Raw genomic sequence first — 16,748 nt, forward strand, 5'->3', positions numbered from 1 at the left:
GCCTCTTAATTATTTACCTGGTGGAAGATCAGATTTGTACCCCCATGCAGGGAAATGTCCCAATTCATAATCACAGCATTTCACCTTGCTTTTCAGCAGGTAAGCGGGCCTGCCTCTCGTGATTGACCTTTTAATCATTTTGTTGTTCTTTTGTTAAGTCCTGGTTGTTGAACACTACAAAGGCTGAATTTACCAATTATTTAACTGGGATCTAGGAACCCATCTTCTGGGGTGTGTGTGTGTGTGTGTGTGTGTGTGTGTGTGTGTGTGTGTGTACATGCGAGCTAGGGCTTGCACTAAGAGCCTGGCATGGTCCCTAAGCTTTTGTGTGCAAGGCTAGTGCTCTTCCTCTTGGGCCAGAGCTCCACTTCCGGCTTTGTTGGCACTCTCAGCACCTCTGGGCTAGTGATTATCCTTCCCCGACAGCCTGCCATCCCCACCAGGCTTCTCTGCCAGGTCACTGGGTCTGAGGGGCAGCATCTGCCATTTACTCCCCATCACCGTCAGGAAAAGCTGGCAGCCAATGGCGACAGCGGCTCTCACTTCCCTTGACACCAGACCCTCTCATTTTTCAAGCTGCCCACAAAGAGCGCCTGTTGTTGCCAGGAGCCTAGCGGGAGCTGAACAGCTCCAAGTGTTTGTTTTCACGCCATAGCAGCACTGCACATCACCTTGGAGGCCGGGGTTGGCGGACGTGAGAGACGCGTGTCAGAGGCCGCTGGGGGATGACTGCTGCCCTGATGGGACTGGCGGCTTTCACGGAGGGTCCGGCAGTGGAAGGCTGCTGTGTTCCCACTTCACTGTTTACTGAAGATGCCTGGGGGAGTGAGGGGTTGGGGACATCACAAGTGCATGTCCAGGTCTGCACCTTCGGGGTCTGTGCCTGCCTGAGGTCTTTACACACTCAGTCTCTGCACGCCCAGCTCCTCTTACACTGAGCAATTCTCTCTGATTCCAGCCTGGTGTTAAAGGTGTGTGTGTGTGTGTGTGTGTGTGTGTGTGTGTGTGTGTGTGTGTGTGTGATGCGTGATGCTTGATGCTGGTATTGGGGCTTGAACTCAAGGACTTGCAATCTTGCTTGCTTCCCCCGCCCCCCCTGCTCAAGGCAGATGCTCTCCCTCCACTTTCAGCATTCTGGTACTTAACTGGGCATGAGAGTCTCATTGGCTTTCCTGCCTGAGCTGGCTTTGATTTGCCATCCTCAGACCTCACTCCTGAGTAGCAGTCCTGAGCACTTCCTCCCTGCCAATGATCAAGGGTTGTTGTTTTTTTTTGATTAGTGGTGGGACTTGAACTCTGAACTCTAGGCCTGAATGTTCCAGATCAAGGCTACTGCCTTACACCTTGAGCCACAGTGCCACTTCTGGTTTTCTGGTGATTGATTGGAGATAGGGGTCTCACAGACTTTAGTGAGACTGGAGGGAGTGTGGGTGTGGCTTTGAACCTCGATCCTCAGATCTCAGCCTCCTGAGTAGCTATGATTACAGGCGCCCAGATGATCATCAAGTCTTTTGAGGATGATCCTTTTGGGTTCCAGGTCCAAACTCCTGGAGTTCCACACGTCAGGCTTGTCAAAGAGCTGAGTGAGGGAGAAGATTTTGATGGTACAACATAGAGCATGCTGTGCAGGAAGAAAGCCCCTCTGCCACCTTCTGGGGACAGAGAACTTTGGGAGCTAGAGGTAGACTGTTAGAACTGGTCGCAGGTGGGGCCTCCCGGAATGGGTCGGGATTTCAGAGGTGTTGTCAGGAAAGCCCGGCAGTCAGGATAAACAAGTCCTGGCTGGCTGTCAGGTGCTCTGTCCCCAGAGGGGCTCAGCTGTTGCCTTCCTTGAGGGCAGTCTCCTCCATCCCTGCCTCAGAGATGTCAGACAGGATGGATGGAGCTCCAAGGTCAGCAGCCAATAAATGGGAAGGAGCGGAAGAGACAGCTAGATGACAGATTTGGGAAATGGACAAATCTAGCCTCAGGGACAGGAGAGGGTCAAAGGACAGATAAGCCCTGCAGGCTGCCCCCAGCAGGACCTGGCACCTAGAAGGCCAGTCAGTGCCAGAGGTATTCCTGAGGGGCTGGTGGCCACAGATCCTAGGTTACCTTCCACTACTGAGCCACTGACACAAGTGTGTGACCGGGATCTTCACTCTGCAGCGCTGCATTCTCAGGACCAGCTACAGAGCTCATGACTTCCCGGGACACCCCACCCGCGAGCATCTGCTGGACAGCCCTGCATGGCGCCAGCAGGGGAAGCCACATTACTGCAAAATCCCTCGGGTTAACTCTGCTTCAAAACAAGCTTTGTTTTTGAAAACAGTTTTGTTTCATTCCCAGCCCTGAAACAAGTTTTAAACTAACTTTTTTTCCTATTTAAAAAACATACTCTGGGGGGCCGGGAGTTTTGCCTAGTGGTAAAGTGCTTGCCTAGCATGCATGAAGACCCGGGTTCAATTCCTCGGTACCACATACATAGAAAAAAGCCGGAAGTGGTGCTGAGGCTCAAGTGGTAGAGCTCTAGCCTTGAGAAAAGTCCAAGGACAGTGCTCAGGCCCTGAGCTCAAGCCCAGGACTGGAAAAAAAAAAAAAAAAAAAAAAACCCACCCAAAAACCAAAAAAAAACCAACAAAAAAAAAAACAAAAACCAAAACCCAAAACAAAACATTCTGGGACAAAAACATAAGGGGTATCAATGTGTGAGATGTAATGCACCTACTATCTGGTGAATGTAACTGTAACCCCTCTATACATTACCCTGACAATAAAAAAAAACATACTGTGGTCTCATGTTTAAATTATGAGACTTATGCATTCTTAGATTTTTCTCATTTAATTTTCTCCCTTATCAACATGAAAACAAATACAGCCACCACAAGAATGGCAATACTTTTACAGCACTTCTTGAGACCAGTCCTAGTTTTGCATGCCTCTACCCCCCTCTTTCTTGCCAGTCCTAGGGCTTGAACTCAGGGCGTAGGCTCTGTCCCTGAGCTTTGTTGCTTACCACTGCACCACTTAAGCCATAGCACCATTTCCAGCCTTTTCTGTGTATGTGTACTAAGGAATTGAACCCAGGTCTTCATGCATACATTCCCAGTCATTTTTCTCTTTAAAAACGACTTTCCTATATATTTATTTGAAATAGGATACAGAAGGGGGGAAAACAAGGCGAGAGGAGGAGTGTGGAAGGGAAATGGGGACAAAAACATGAGAAAGGGTAGCAATGATTGTTAAGAAATGTACCTTCTAGGGATGGGAGTTTGGCCTAGTGGTAGAGTGCTTGCCTAGCATGCACGAAGACCTGGGTTCGATTCCTTGGTACCACAAACATAGAAAGAAGCCAGGAGCGGTGCTGTGGCTCAAGTGGTAGAGCTCTAGCCTTGAGAAAAGTCCAAGGACAGTGCTCAGGCCCTGAGCCCATGCCCAGGACTGGCAAAAAAAAAAAGAAAGAAAAAAAAAGAGAAAGGTACCTTCTATCTGATGAATATAATGCAACACTTTTATTAATTACAATACAAATTTAAAAAGCTACTTTCCTCTGGGCACTGGTGGCTTACACCTGCAGTCCTATCTAATGAGGCAGAGATCCAAGGATCATGGTTTGAAACCAGCCCGGACAAGAAAATTTATGAGACTGTTATTTACAATAAGTACCAAAAAGCCAGAGTAGAGCTGTGGCTCAAGTGGTAGAGTGTTAAGCAACAAAGCTCAGGGAAAGCACCTGGGCCTTGAGTTCAAGCCTCGGGGCTGGTGTGTGCCACACACACACACACACACACACACAGAGCTATTTTCCTGGAGACCCTCAATTTCCTGTCCTGTGTAAGCATTGTCTTTAACTTTGAAATCAGAATATTTGTAATGATAATGGCGGAGAGGCGGAAGCTAGGTGGAAAGATGCGGGTTTGTCTCTGAGAGATGCTGCTGTGGCGGACAGAGTGAGGCATCTGAAGATGAGCTGGGAAGGAGGCTGCTGCAGGCAGTGCCCAGGAGGGCAGGAGGCTGCAGCCCACTGCAGAGGCCATTAGAGGTGAGTGAAGACCCGGGAATAGCTGTTCTGAGCCTGTCCAGGCCCACGCAGGCCACAGAATGAGGGCAAGCCCAGCCCGAACGGTTTCCCGTAGAACACCAGCAATAAAGGGGTTCCCTGGCACAGAGCTGGGGCGCCCCATAGGTTTGGGAAATGCACATCTGGATAAAAACCAGCGGTGTCTGGATGGAGCAGGATGTAATTCCGAAAATGACCAGCAGGTGGGGGTGAAGGACAAGGAACAGACCACATACCTCAGCCTGTCTTCACACCTGCCCCACCACATACACACCTTGGCAACATGGGGTGAGCTGCTTTGTGAAGCCACAGGTCCACCCAACCTTAGATTAAAACCGCCAAAGCCATGAGCCAAAATAAATGTAACCTTCAAGTGGGTTTTCTCCACTGGTTTTCTTTTCATTTTGTATATATGTTTTTTCATGGTTGGGGGTGGGGGGTTCAAACTCAGGACTTGGAGCTTATTTGGCTGGTGTTTTACTACTTGAGCAGTGCCTCCAGCCCGACTTGTTTTGGTCAGTCATGGGACTTGAACTCTGGGCCTGAGCTCTTCAGCCCAAGGCTAACACCCTATCCCTTGAGCCACAGGGCCAACTTGGTGCATGGGTGGAAGGGCTGAACAAGACCCAGGGGCGCAGGCTGCTGTGGGCAGGCTGCCCTGCACCTCCAGCTCTACATGCTGGTTGCAGATGCTGTGTGCCTGGAGCTTCCTGGAAGGGGGAAGTGGAGAAGGAGGCTGAGAGGGGAGGAAGAGAATGCAGGACCTTGGAGCTCAGCCTCTGGTGTCGCTTTGGAGGACACTGGGAAGCCCCACTTCTCAGGGCTTTTCAGAAACTGTCAGACAGCCTGGACTGACTGATCCTACTGGCTGGAACTCAAAGCCCAGGACAAATCAGAGGGGTCAGTGCTCCAGCAGGAAGCCCCCTTGTCCAACTGCCTGAGGCCTGTTGGAATGGGTTCCAGTGCCTCTGCCTGCCTTATAGAACTGGTGGAATGCAGACTGTAGTCCCTCGAGTTGGGTGGCATTGAAAACATGGATTTCCCACAAGCCTCCAGTGCTGTGGTGCCGCTGGTCCAGGGATTGTGCTTGGGGGCATCCGAGAGCATCCTGAGGTCCATAATAAGCAGCGGCTTCTGCAGGTCTAGGGAGCAGAGCTGTGCCTCCTGCGTCCCCCCAAGCAAGCTTGTATTCCTCGGCAAACATCACTTGCCCACCCACTGTCCAGGTCCTGGGTGCCCAGGATAAGTGAACAGCTGGTGGCAGCTTTGTTTGAAGTCCATAGACAGCTGGCATTAGTGGGTGGAGCCAGCAGGAGGCGCTGTTGATCTGGTTTGATATCTCCCCCTCCCCCCCACCAAGGGACAGGTTGTGTCTTTTTGTGTCATGCTCCTTTCCTCAGTGGCCTGGCCTATGTGCAAATGAAATGATGTGCAAAGATGAGAACCGCTGCTGGAGGCCTGCTGTGACCAGATGGGAACTGAATCAGCCACGTTGCGCACGCTAGGCAAGCACTCTACCCCGAGGCCACGCTCCTGAACGTCTTTTAATTAAAAAAATAATCTTCCCATTTTTTCTTGTTCCTTCCTTACCTCCATCCTTCTTCCTTCTCTTTCTTCTTTCTTTCTTTCTTTCTTTCTTCCTTCCTTCCTTCCTTCCTTCCTTCCTTCCTTCCTTCCTTCCTTCCTTCCTTCCTTTCTTTGTTGTTGTTCTGGGTTTTGAGTCGTTCATTGGAGATAAGAGTTTCATGGGGACTTCTATCTGGGCTGGCTTTGAACCGTGAGCCTCAGATCCCAAGCCTCATGAGTAGCTAGGATTGCAGGCGTGAGCCCTTAGTGCTAAACTCTTTTCTCAGACCCAAACCAGACCACCGAGCCAGCTAAACTCTTTTCTTTTCTTTCTTTTCTTTCCTTTCTTTCCTTCTTCCCCCCCCCCCCCCCTAGTACTGGGGCTTGAAATCAGGGCCTGGACACTGTCCCTTGGTTTTTTTTTTTTTCCAAGGCTAGTCCTTACCACTTGAACTACACCTCCATTTCCAGCTTTTTGGCTAGTTGAAGATAAGACTCTCCTGGCCAAGCTGACCTTGAACAGTAATCCTCAGATCTCAGCCTCCTGAGTTGCTAGGAGTATAGACACGTGTCACTGGCACCTAGCTTCCAGAATGCATCTCTCCTCCGGCCCCTCTCCCTGCTCCTTCACACCGCTCCCCTGGTAGAGTGGCTGTGGGCTTGGACAGGGACTCAGGGTAAGACTTTTTCCAGCATCCAGGTCCTCTGAGCAGACTGCTCAGCTGCCGCATAGGGAGAGGCGGCAATCTGGAGGCTGAGGAATTGTGGCACAAGGCTGTCCCCCCCTTCATTACGAACTGCTAATGAAATGATCTCAAATGGTGTTTCTGCCAAGTCTCTGGTAACCAAGTGGGAAATGCATTTGTAATCAGCAGCTGAGGCACAGGCAAAAGAGAAGGTGCCAAGTGCCTTGAACAGCTGGGAAATGGAGCTGATAGAAGAAGCACCAGGCCCCTGGGATTGGACCCAGGGCCCCAGTGGCCACTGGCTGTCCATCCTGCGGTAGGCCGGAGTGTTTCTACAGCCCTGCGCGCTGCTTGGGAGGGAAGCCCAGGGGGAGAATGGCACAGTCAGGGGGCTTTGCTAACTTGTTCAGAGGTACACAGCACAGCCCAGATCCTCAAGGCTATGGATTTGGCATTCTCTGGCTCCCAAGTCCAGGCTCTTTCTAGTTGTCCTTGACCTTCTAGTGTTTTCTGTGACCCTGGGTTGTCTGTCTTTCAGTGTGCCAATATTGAAGACCTTTGACCTGCCAAAGGAGAATACTTCTTGTAGATGGATGGCTGTCCACCCAGAAGTCACTCTGGGCCCTACTAAGTGGACCTGCCATTGAGACTGAGTCTAAGGGCTTTGGCTGTGGCACACCCTGGCTGACCAGAAGCAACTGCCAAGCAATTGTAAAATGGCCACAGGCCCCACAAACTGGAAGTGGCCCCTTAAACCTGTTCCAACACACTGAGCGTGGGCATCTACTGGTCAGTGAATGGCACATGCTTTCCTGAAAAGTAAATGAAGTTGTTTGTTTGTTTGTTTTCTTGGTCCTGGTATCTGGCTGCAAAGGCCAGTCCCAGTCCCACAGTATCTTATCAACATCTGATTCAAAAGAAAAAGTCCCACTGGGAGATAGTGGCTCATGCCTGCAATCCCAGCTACTTCGGAGGCTGAAATTTAAGGATCAAAGTTCAAAGTGAGACTAGGCAGGAAAGCCCGTGAGACTCTTGTCATCAGAGAGCCAGCAAAAAGACAATAGGGAAGCTGTGGCTCTAGTGGTAGAATGCTAGCTTTGAGAACAGAGGCTCAGGGATGTCACCCAGGCTGAGTTCAAGCCCCAGATTGGCACATGCACATTCATGAACGTGCATGTGTGAGAACACACACACACACACAAAGGAAAGGTCACTGATGGGGCTAAACTCACAGGATGGAGTCTGTTTCTGAGTAGGGGCCATTAGACTCTCCCCCTTAGTGTAACTGTCACTGCCCAGAAGTGATGTGTGCCATGCATACATTCATACAAGTTTGATTCTATTTCAGGAACCCCAATCTGCGAACCCTGGTTTGCTGCCGGTTGGCCCCGGCACATACACACACAGTAGGGCTCACAGATTCATTTGCTCATCAGGCCTTTCTTTCCTTGTGTCTCTGCGTGGGCCCTGCTGAGGAGGTCTCTGCCTTCAGGAGCTGCCTGCCATGCTGGGGTCAAGACCAGCCAGCACTGGTGGCTCACACCTGCAATCCTAGCTACTCAGGAGGCGGAGATCTGAGGATTGTGGTTGAAAGCCCGCCTGGGCAGGAAAGCCTATGAGAGTCTTATCTCCAATTAACCACAAGAACACCAAAGTGGCACTGTGCTCCAAGACGTAGAGCAGAAGAGCTCAGGAGCAGTGCCCAGGCCCTGAGTTCAAGCCCCACGACTGACCAAAAGAAAAATAAAAGCACCAGGAACATAATGATATCCTCTCATGAGGATACAGCAGCTAGAAAGGGATGAGAGGAGGAAGGGCTTTTATTGGATAATGGCGGTGACTATGACCATCAAAGGACAGCTTGCCCCTTCCAGTATCCAGGACAAGTGAGAAGGGTCCACGGGGGTCTGGTGAGGGGGACCTGGGCCCTGTGCCAACAGCATCATTGCAGCTGCCATGGGAAGGACCAGGCGAAGCTGGTAGGGAAGCTTAAGCCGGTCATGTTGATCTATCCTGGTGGGCTCTGGGGACAGGGACCGTCCTTGGTTGTAGTGCCTGGCCCTGTGACCACAACAGCGGGTGGACAGTGCACCCGCTGGGTTCTGGCCAGGTGGACTTGGATGTGGCAGGCATGCTTCTTTTATTGTCTCTAGGAAGTGGCAGTCGGCGCGGGGCCCCCTCAGGTCAGCAGGACCCCAGGTGTCCCCTCACTGTATCATCTTCACGGTGGCTGTCCAGTCACCACTTCCCCTTGCTACCCCAGACTCTGTCTACCAGCTCAGTCTTGGTCTGGCAACATCAGAAGTGATTTCTGGTAATTTGCATGTTCACGCTCTCCACATCGCTCACCGTATCACTGGATACGCCAGGCCTGGAGCCTGCACGAGGCAGGTGAGGGAGATCAGGTAAAGCACAGAGACAGATCTAGCTTTCATTTGGAGGTTTTATTCTTTGAAGATTTTTGGCATTAGTTGAACTTTGAAAAAGAATGCATTGAAACATTGTGTATCTGATGGCTGAATTTCCTGGTCCCCTTGCAGTTCCTGCTAGAGGCAATTTCTGGGCTTGTCTCATCCCAGCCCAGCCCTGTTTACAGGGGCCTGGGAATGGGTGTTGCTACACTGCCCTCCCCATCCACCCACTGCCAGTCTAGAAGCCTGAGCGAGGCCTGAGGCAGGAAGTGATGCTGTGGGCCGTTTCTCTAAGCAGGGGCTGGCATGGGAAGCCACCTGGCTGCCCACCTGCATCAGGTTCTGGTGGAGGCCCCCTAGATGGACAGGGGGCAGTGGCCACAACCAGAATCACAGTCAGTCAGCTCTGACTGACAGCTGGGCGCCCACTGGGCCACATTCCATGTGACAAAAGGGTCTCTAAGTGAAAGAGGCAGAGAGATCTCAATCTAAGTCTGTCAGTTCTGGAAGCAGCTTATCTGGTCTTCTGCACCATTTCCTAATCGAGGCCAGAGGGCCTCGTGTGAGGTCCCGGGTGATGGCCAATCCATGTCCTCTTGGTCACTGAGATGAGCCAGTGATCCTGGCCACAGGGACTCTAGTCTCTGTCCTTAGTTTGCAGGGGGTGGGGGAGGGAAGTACAACCTCCCATCACCCGCTTATGTGTCCGAGTTTTAAAGGCTCCATTTTTCACCTCCTGCTTACCATTTTCAGTCCCTTGTGTCTCACAGCCACTTTCCATAATCCTGAGGTGTCAGCTCACCAGAGATGGCAGCGCCCATCACTATGGCATCTGCTGGGCTGGGAGGGGGTGGTTGGTTAATGAGCTGGAAACCTGACGCTGAGGTGTGAGTCACTAGAAGCAGGTGCCAGGAGAGTCTTTAATGAGGCCATATGGCTAGGATGGCATTTCCACTCTGCAGAGCCACAAGTATGCCTGAGAAGGGCTAGAGGGAGGAGGAGAAGAAGTGGGGGAGAGGGGGAGAGAGGGGGAGAAAGGGAGAGAGAGAGAGAGAGAGACAGACAGACAGACAGAAACAGACAGAGACAGTGACAGAGACAGAGAGACAGAGACAGAGACACACACAAAGAGAACAGAATATGGAGAGAGAGAGAGAGAACAAAGACAAAGAGATAAACCAGAACATACAAAGAGACAAAGAGACAGACAAGATGCCCATAGAATGACAGAAGACAGAAGAGAGAGGACAAAGAGAGAAACAAAGAGAGAGGGAGATACTAAGAAAACCGAGAGCAAGGACAGAAAAAGACAGAAGACAGGGACAGCCATGGGCAGAGACATGGTGAGGGAGACAACCTCCAACACTGAACAGCACATGCTGGCACAGTGCTCTGGTTGGAGAAAATGGACGGGGAGGAGCGTGTTCCGAGGTGTCTACTCACTTGGCAGAGCTGGGTCTGGCCTGTGTGTGGCCTGGTGAGACGCCGCATCGCAGTGGATGGAACAGAGCTGCTCATCTCCAGGCAGTCAGGAAGCAGAGAGAGGGGGAAAGGGCCAGGGGAGGAGCCCCATCCTGCAAGGACATGCCCACTGGGATTGTCTCCTCCAACCAGGCCCCACCCTGGAGTTTCCATTATCTCTCATCAGCCAATGAGGTGACAGAATCATCTCACACAGGCCCCAGCATGGGGGAACCAACCTTCAGCACGTGAGTTTTGGTGGAGGGGGGGGCAATGTAAGATGCAAACTTCAACAAAGGTTGCTCAGATCTTTGGTCCTCTTTCCCTTTCATCCTTCCTGTCTCATCATTAAGTACAAAGGTCCTGAGATGGGAGTAGGGGGCTGAAGGGGCAGATGATGACATGACAGAGGTGTATGGGGTGGGAAATGGAGAGGAGGGCAGGGCCAGACGTGGGGACACTAAGCATAATGGACAGTTGCCAGGATCTGGGCCTCACAGCCTCCAGTGGCTATGACAGCATTTAGGCCCTGGGACAGAGAACAGGGGGATATTGGTGAGTCTGTGGCTGGGTGGGTGCTCTGGAGGTACGTGGGGACACAGGAGGACCTAGGGGGTCACGGGATGCTTCCCAAATGGCCCAGGGGGCATGGTCATTTGGCAGAAACAAGGTCCACTGCAGCAAGACCGAGGTGATATATAGGGCATGTACCTAATGTTAAAATACATGGGGAGTAGAAAAAAATCTCATCTACTCCTCTCTCTCGATAAGCAATTTCAGTTGGAGCCAGCCAAATGGACAGGCGCCAATGTCCTGGCCACTCCCGCACAGAAAAAATGCCTTGTTGGGGAGCTGGGGAAGCAGGGATGAGATGGGGGACAGAGGATGGGTAAGGAAGGAAAGGTGGGGATTGGGGGAGGCCCCGGCATTGAGGAACAAGGGAAGAAAGGGAGTGTGGCCGGAAATTTCCCTGACTCTGGTCTCTCTTGTCCCTCTGGGGCAGGCTGGGCTCCTGGCAGCAGAGGCAACCCAGCAAATGGGTCCTTTCTTCCCGCTGCCTCCCTGGTGGCTTTGCTGGGAGACTCAGCCCCGTGGAAGGGGTTTTCCTTCTGCCACAGGGCTGGTTCTACTGGAGTTTTTTCTGCAAGGCAGGTTTTGCAGGCGTGTTATTTACATGGGGGGGGGACACAGCGGCTCCCCACCGAAGGAGAAGATGATGGCTTGCTGTGAGACCCCATTCCCTTTCCCTGCTGGGCACAGGAGGGAGGGGAGGCGGGCAGGGGGTTCTGCGATCTGGCCGGGGCGACCCGTGGCAGGCTTCTGTGGTGGGTGGCAATGGCGTGGGGCGAGGCAGGGGCGGGGGGGGGTGTCCTCCCGGCTCAGTTGTGGTCCCTGGTGTCGGAGGAGGCACTTCCGAACAAGATGTCGCTGTCCTGGGACACGCCGCTGAGCTGGGACTTGGTCTTGATGAGAAACTGGGTCCGGCGGAACATCAGCCTCTCCTGCTCCTGCTTGAGCTCCAGGTAGGAGCGGGAGAAGGTGTGGAAGATGGAGGTGACCGGGAAGGCCATGAGCAGGATGCCGCTGAGGATGCTGCTGAGCGCTACCACCTGGCCGGGCGTGCTGCGGGGCACCATGTCGCCGTAGCCCACCGTGGTCATGGTGATGACGGCCCACCAGTAGCAGGCGGGGATGCTGGTGAACTCGGGGCTGTCGGCCATCTCGTTCTCGATGACGTAGAGCAGCGGGGCGAAGAGGGCGATGGCCACGCAGAGGAAGAGCAGCAGCAGGCCGAACTCGCGGGTGCAGCGGCGGGCGGTGAGGCCCAGCGTCTGCAGCCCCAGCGAGTGGCGGGCCAGGCGCATCACGTAGAGGATGCGCAGCGCCCGCAGCACGCGCAGCGCCAGCCCCACCTTGTCCAGGTAGCTGTTCCCCGCGCCCGGCTTGCGGCGGCCCGCGGCCGCGCCGTCCACCAGCAGCGTGATGTAGTAGGGCAGGATGGCCACCAGGTCGATGAGGGTCAGCGGGCTGCGCAGGAACGCGAACTTGCTGGGCGCCTGGACCAAGCGCAGGAGGAACTCCAGGGAGAACCAGCCCACGCACACCGACTCCACGATGAACACGTTGTGGCACATCTCGGAGCACCGGCCCTGGGGACGAGGGACAAGTCCCCTCAGCCACTGGGGCGGGGGCTCTGGGCCTGGCCCGCCCGCCGGCCCGTCTCCCCACGGCACCTGGCCCTGCTGTGAGCAGGATCTTTTGCAGGCCTCATCTGTCCAGCACTGACCTCAGGCCCCCTACCCCACAGCTGCTGCCCTGGCTCCTGGAAACTCACACTATGTCTTGAACGGGCCCCTGGCTTCTCCTGCCGCCAGCCCACCCGGGTTCCCTCTTCTCAGCTGCTGAAAATCCATGCCTCTAGTGGTGGGTCATGAGAGCCAGCCCACCCGCCTTGGGCCTGTTTTTCAGTCTGCCCCACCACTGCTCCTCATGGAACCTGCAGAACTGGCCCTCTGTCCTCCAGCAGCCTCTGCTCCCACTACCTGCCCGGTCCCTGCCTGGGCCTTCCTCACCTCCTGTCAGGTGCCCCTCCCTCAGATACCCACTCCTCTTACCTTCCCTCCTCCAGCTCTTTGTTGGAGCAGCTGCTTCTCAGAGAGACCCGTGAACTCCCTGCTTTTAGGAATCCTGTTTGCTTGCATCCCAATCCCTCTTACCCTGTGTCTGCATAGGCCTTACAAGAGTCCCCCGCCCAGAGGTTACAAACCATCAGGGCAGAGCAGCCTTACCAGCAAAGTTCAACCTCAGTGGCCAGAGAGGCCCCTTCCCTGGTGTCTAGAAAGGCCCCGCCCCCATGCCTGCAGAGGCCCCGCCCCAGACAGAAGGCTGTTGCTGGGATGAAATTTAGAGGGTACACAAAGGGAACATAAAGTGGTCCTGGGCCAGGCAGGCATCTGGGAGGTGGGTGTGGGGGACATGGAGGATGTGGATCTGTTCGTTAGGGATTCAGGCAAGGCTGCTTCAGGGAGCTGCTTTCAGAGACACGGGACACTGGCAGTTCTGCGGGGAAGCCCTGGCTGGGCATTGCTTGTTAAATAGCCCAGCGTTGATTTAAAAGCTGACTGTATAGAAAGAAGAAAATCTGCTCTGGCCCAGGGATACAGAGGCTGTGGCTGGCCCTGGCCTGCAGGGTAACGGTCTTCACTCATCTGGACCCCTATCTTCCTGGAGGCCATGGGCAGAGAGGACAGGTATGATGGTTCCAGTCCAGGCATCTCCTGGCCCTTGGGCACAGCTAGGTTCTCAAGGTCGGGCTCTGTTCAGTCTCTTCCTAGGACTATGCTGAGAGCTGAGAGCTGGCCATGTGAGCCACTTGGGTGGGGCAGGAAGCCTCCTCCTCTAGGCTGCGCCTTTCCTGGAGTACACCCCCGAGGAGCCCCCCATGCCCGCAGCTCTCACACACGGCCTTCCTGTCCTACGAGGGTGCTGTTACCCACCCCAGTCCAGAAGACTTGAGGTTTGATCTTGTCTGGTCACCTGCCTCCTCTATAGCAGGTCCTCACACATGCACACCTAAGTGAAAGGGAATGCTCCCGATCCTCCCCCAAAGGAAGCTGAAGAAAACTTCCCAAGCTATTATTAAAAACAACCACATGGACATGAGGGGTGGGTCCAGCTCAGCAGTCGAGCACTTACCGTCCATCTCCAGCAGGGTCCCCAAGCCTCTCCCACCAGCCTCCCATAAAAACAACAAGCCAGGCTCGGGCCTGTAATTCTAGATACTCAGGAGACTGAGATGTGAGGATGGAGAGGCAAAGCCAGCCTGGCAAGAAAGTCTATGAGACTCCTATCCTAAAAAAGCCAGAAATAGAGCTGTGGCTGAAGTGGTAGAGTGTTAGCCTTGAGCAAAATAAACTCAGGGGCAGTACCCAAGACATGAGTTCAAGTCCAAGGACTGGCACAGAAAACAAAACAGAAAAAAAAAACCCTAAAACCAAAGAGCAAAAACAAAAAACATTTAAACCTCTAAAATAACAATAAGCAATATCAGAAGTTGAACACAAATGGCTTTACTGCTATTTTGCTGATAAAATCAAAGAATTTGAAGCTGAAAAGAAATCCGTAGAAGTCCAGAGTCTTCTCTGGTTTGAAATGGTGAGCTGGCTCACTCTGTCTGTCTGTTTTTCTCTCTCCCCATCCACATTTTCCCTGGCTGGTTATGTGAGCCCTGTACACATTCAACCCCTTCACCTAGACTCTCCTACCCGCAGTGCTGTCAAAGACTCGGGGCAGATGAGGAAACAAAGGCACAGACAGGTGGAGCCCAGCCCCCCTGCGGTCCCCAGCTGGCCAGGGGAAAGAGGACAGGAATGGAGGCGCAGGGCTCCTGCCTTGTATTCCGCAGCTTTGCCCTCTCTGCTTATAAAACACTAATTTTGTTGGGTGAGTGCTACTTAATACCTTTTTAAAAAATTCAGTGGATAAAAAGTGCCAGCCATCTTCCGTGGTTATCCATGCTCCCACGGGGAGTGAGTTTATTTTCTTTCTTCAAGTCACGTCTTACTAAGCAGTCCAGGCTTCAACACTCAATCCTCTGGCCTCTGCATCCCTAGTGTGAGGCCATGCCCAGCCCAGGAAGGGCACTTAGATTGTCAAGCCACTGTGTGCATGCAAAAGAAACTAGCACCTGTAGGGCATGCACTCGGTGCTCAATAAATGCTGGACGGCGTTGAACTAATGTTCAGTCCTCTCTATTATTTCTCAAATGCCTACTACCCTGAGTTTATACCTGTCTGAGGTCTAGTTTTTCTGGAAACTTCCTCCCAGAACCCCACACAGAGGGGGTGGGGAAGAGTTACAACTCAAAGGTGCAGGGATTCATTCATAAGGAGGCTTGGGCACAGGACCCCCGCCCCTCAGCGCCTTGAGTTCAAGACCCCAGTATCAGCACAAACCAACCATCAAACACAGCTTGGGAGGCGGCCAACGCACCCACAGACATGATGTGCAGTATGCAGCCAGGGAAGACTTCCCAGAGGAGAGACTGGTTCCACAGACTGCCCTGTCCCCCAGTCCCCAGAGACCCTTCCCTCCCCAGAGTCATTCTCCTACCTGCTCCTCCTCTTCCCTCAGGCTGGGCAAGGTGCTGACCGACAGGTTGATGGCGGTGACAGTGACAAAGAGCACGGACAGGCAGGCGAACACCTTGCCGGGCAGCCCCGAGTGGGGCCTCTCCACCATGTCACGAAGGGTCTGCATGCAGCGGCCCAGGTGGCCCTGGCTCCCCGTGGGACTCTGGCTGTCCAGGCCGTCGCTGTCCAGTGGCTCGTCCTCCTCCTCCCGCTCCACCATCTCGGCAAACTCCTCGATCTTCTGCAGGTAGCGGCGCTTGCAGCAGCCGTCCAGGTGGTCCTCGGCGATGCCCCAGTACAGCAGCTCCTCCTGGAAGGACAGGGCGCACATCTCCCGGAGCAGCCGCAGCTTGCCGGCCCTCAGGAAGGTGAGGATGGTGCCGAAGGCCCCGGGGTTGCGGTCGAAGAAGAACTCGTTGCAGGTGACGTCGTAGTCGTCGCACACGCTGAGGATGTCGTCGAAGTTGGTGCAGGCTTTGAGCTGGCCCAGGCGCGTCAGCGGGAACTGATCCAGTGTGGTCCAGGGCAGCGAGTACTTGATGCCACCCACGTTGATGATGATCTGCCGTCGCCGATCCCCCGGCGGTGGCCCGTCCTGCGGCCGCAGCCGCTGGGCCCGGCGGTAGAAGGCGCCCTTGATGGCCTGGCGCGGGGGGAAGAAGGCCGGGTGGAAGGAGGCATCCGAGGCGCAGCTCAGGGCGCTGTAGTCGTAGTCAGAGTTGTCTCCTGGTAGCAGGGTCATTTTGGGGCTTCACATCCCTGGAGGACCTGGGGCGGGGAGGAGGGCAAGATAGACCCCCGGTGACCCCAAGTCTCAGCTAGGTTCTTCCTTTCTACCAACTCTTGAAGCCACTCTCAAGTCAGGAATCAAATTCTGCGTGTGTGTGTGTGTGTGTGTGTGTGTGTGTGTGTGTGTGTGTTTTCTGGTCTTAGGGCTTGAACTCAGGGCCTGGGTGCTATCCCTGAACTTGTTTTTCCCCCTCAAGTCTAGCACTCTACCACTTGAGCCACACCTCTACTTCTCATTGGTTTACTAAGCGTCTCACAGAATTTTCTGCCTGAGCTGACTCTGGGCCAGGATCCTCAGGTCTCAGCCTGCTGAGGAGCATGGATGACGGGCATGAGCCACCAATGCCTGGCTTAATCTTCCAGGGACCCTCTGGACAGTCTCCAGAAGTGGGAAGCAGACAGCATGTGCCATAGCACAAGGCAGTGCACAAAGCTGCACCCAGGGCACCCAGTCGCAGCTCTGTGCAGTCACGGCCACCTCGTGAATCTCCGGGGTGTGCACAGTCCCACTCCTCCTTCTGGGAGCCTTTGGCCCTTCCAGCTAAATCTGCTGCCTTTCCCTTTACCACCCACCATCACGGTTCTGGCCTCTGTCGAAGCTGTTTGCCTAGAGAGGCACAGGGGCTCCCTCTTCTCCAAGTCCCTCCACACAGAGATGGGCTAG

The 16,748-nt window shown here is 53.9% G+C and overlaps 1 protein-coding gene across 1 annotated transcript; it reads right to left on the reverse strand.

Moving 5' to 3' along the window:
* Positions 1-8,725: 8,725 nt before the first annotated feature.
* Positions 8,726-16,059, reverse strand: Kcng1 (potassium voltage-gated channel modifier subfamily G member 1). The gene is made up of 2 exons (XM_090352533.1): positions 15,276-16,059; positions 8,726-12,313 (listed from the first exon to the last, which is right to left on the reverse strand). Exons 1-2 carry the CDS (start codon positions 16,035-16,037, stop codon positions 11,543-11,545), a joined length of 1,533 nt encoding a protein of 510 aa, XP_090208659.1. The 5' UTR covers positions 16,038-16,059; the 3' UTR covers positions 8,726-11,542.
* Between the last annotated feature and the right edge of the window lie 689 nt (positions 16,060-16,748).

This window comes from Megascapheus bottae, chromosome 18, assembly GCF_031878675.1.
Source record: "Megascapheus bottae isolate mThoBot1 chromosome 18, mThoBot2.hap1, whole genome shotgun sequence".
Classification (NCBI taxonomy): domain Eukaryota; kingdom Metazoa; phylum Chordata; class Mammalia; order Rodentia; family Geomyidae; genus Megascapheus; species Megascapheus bottae.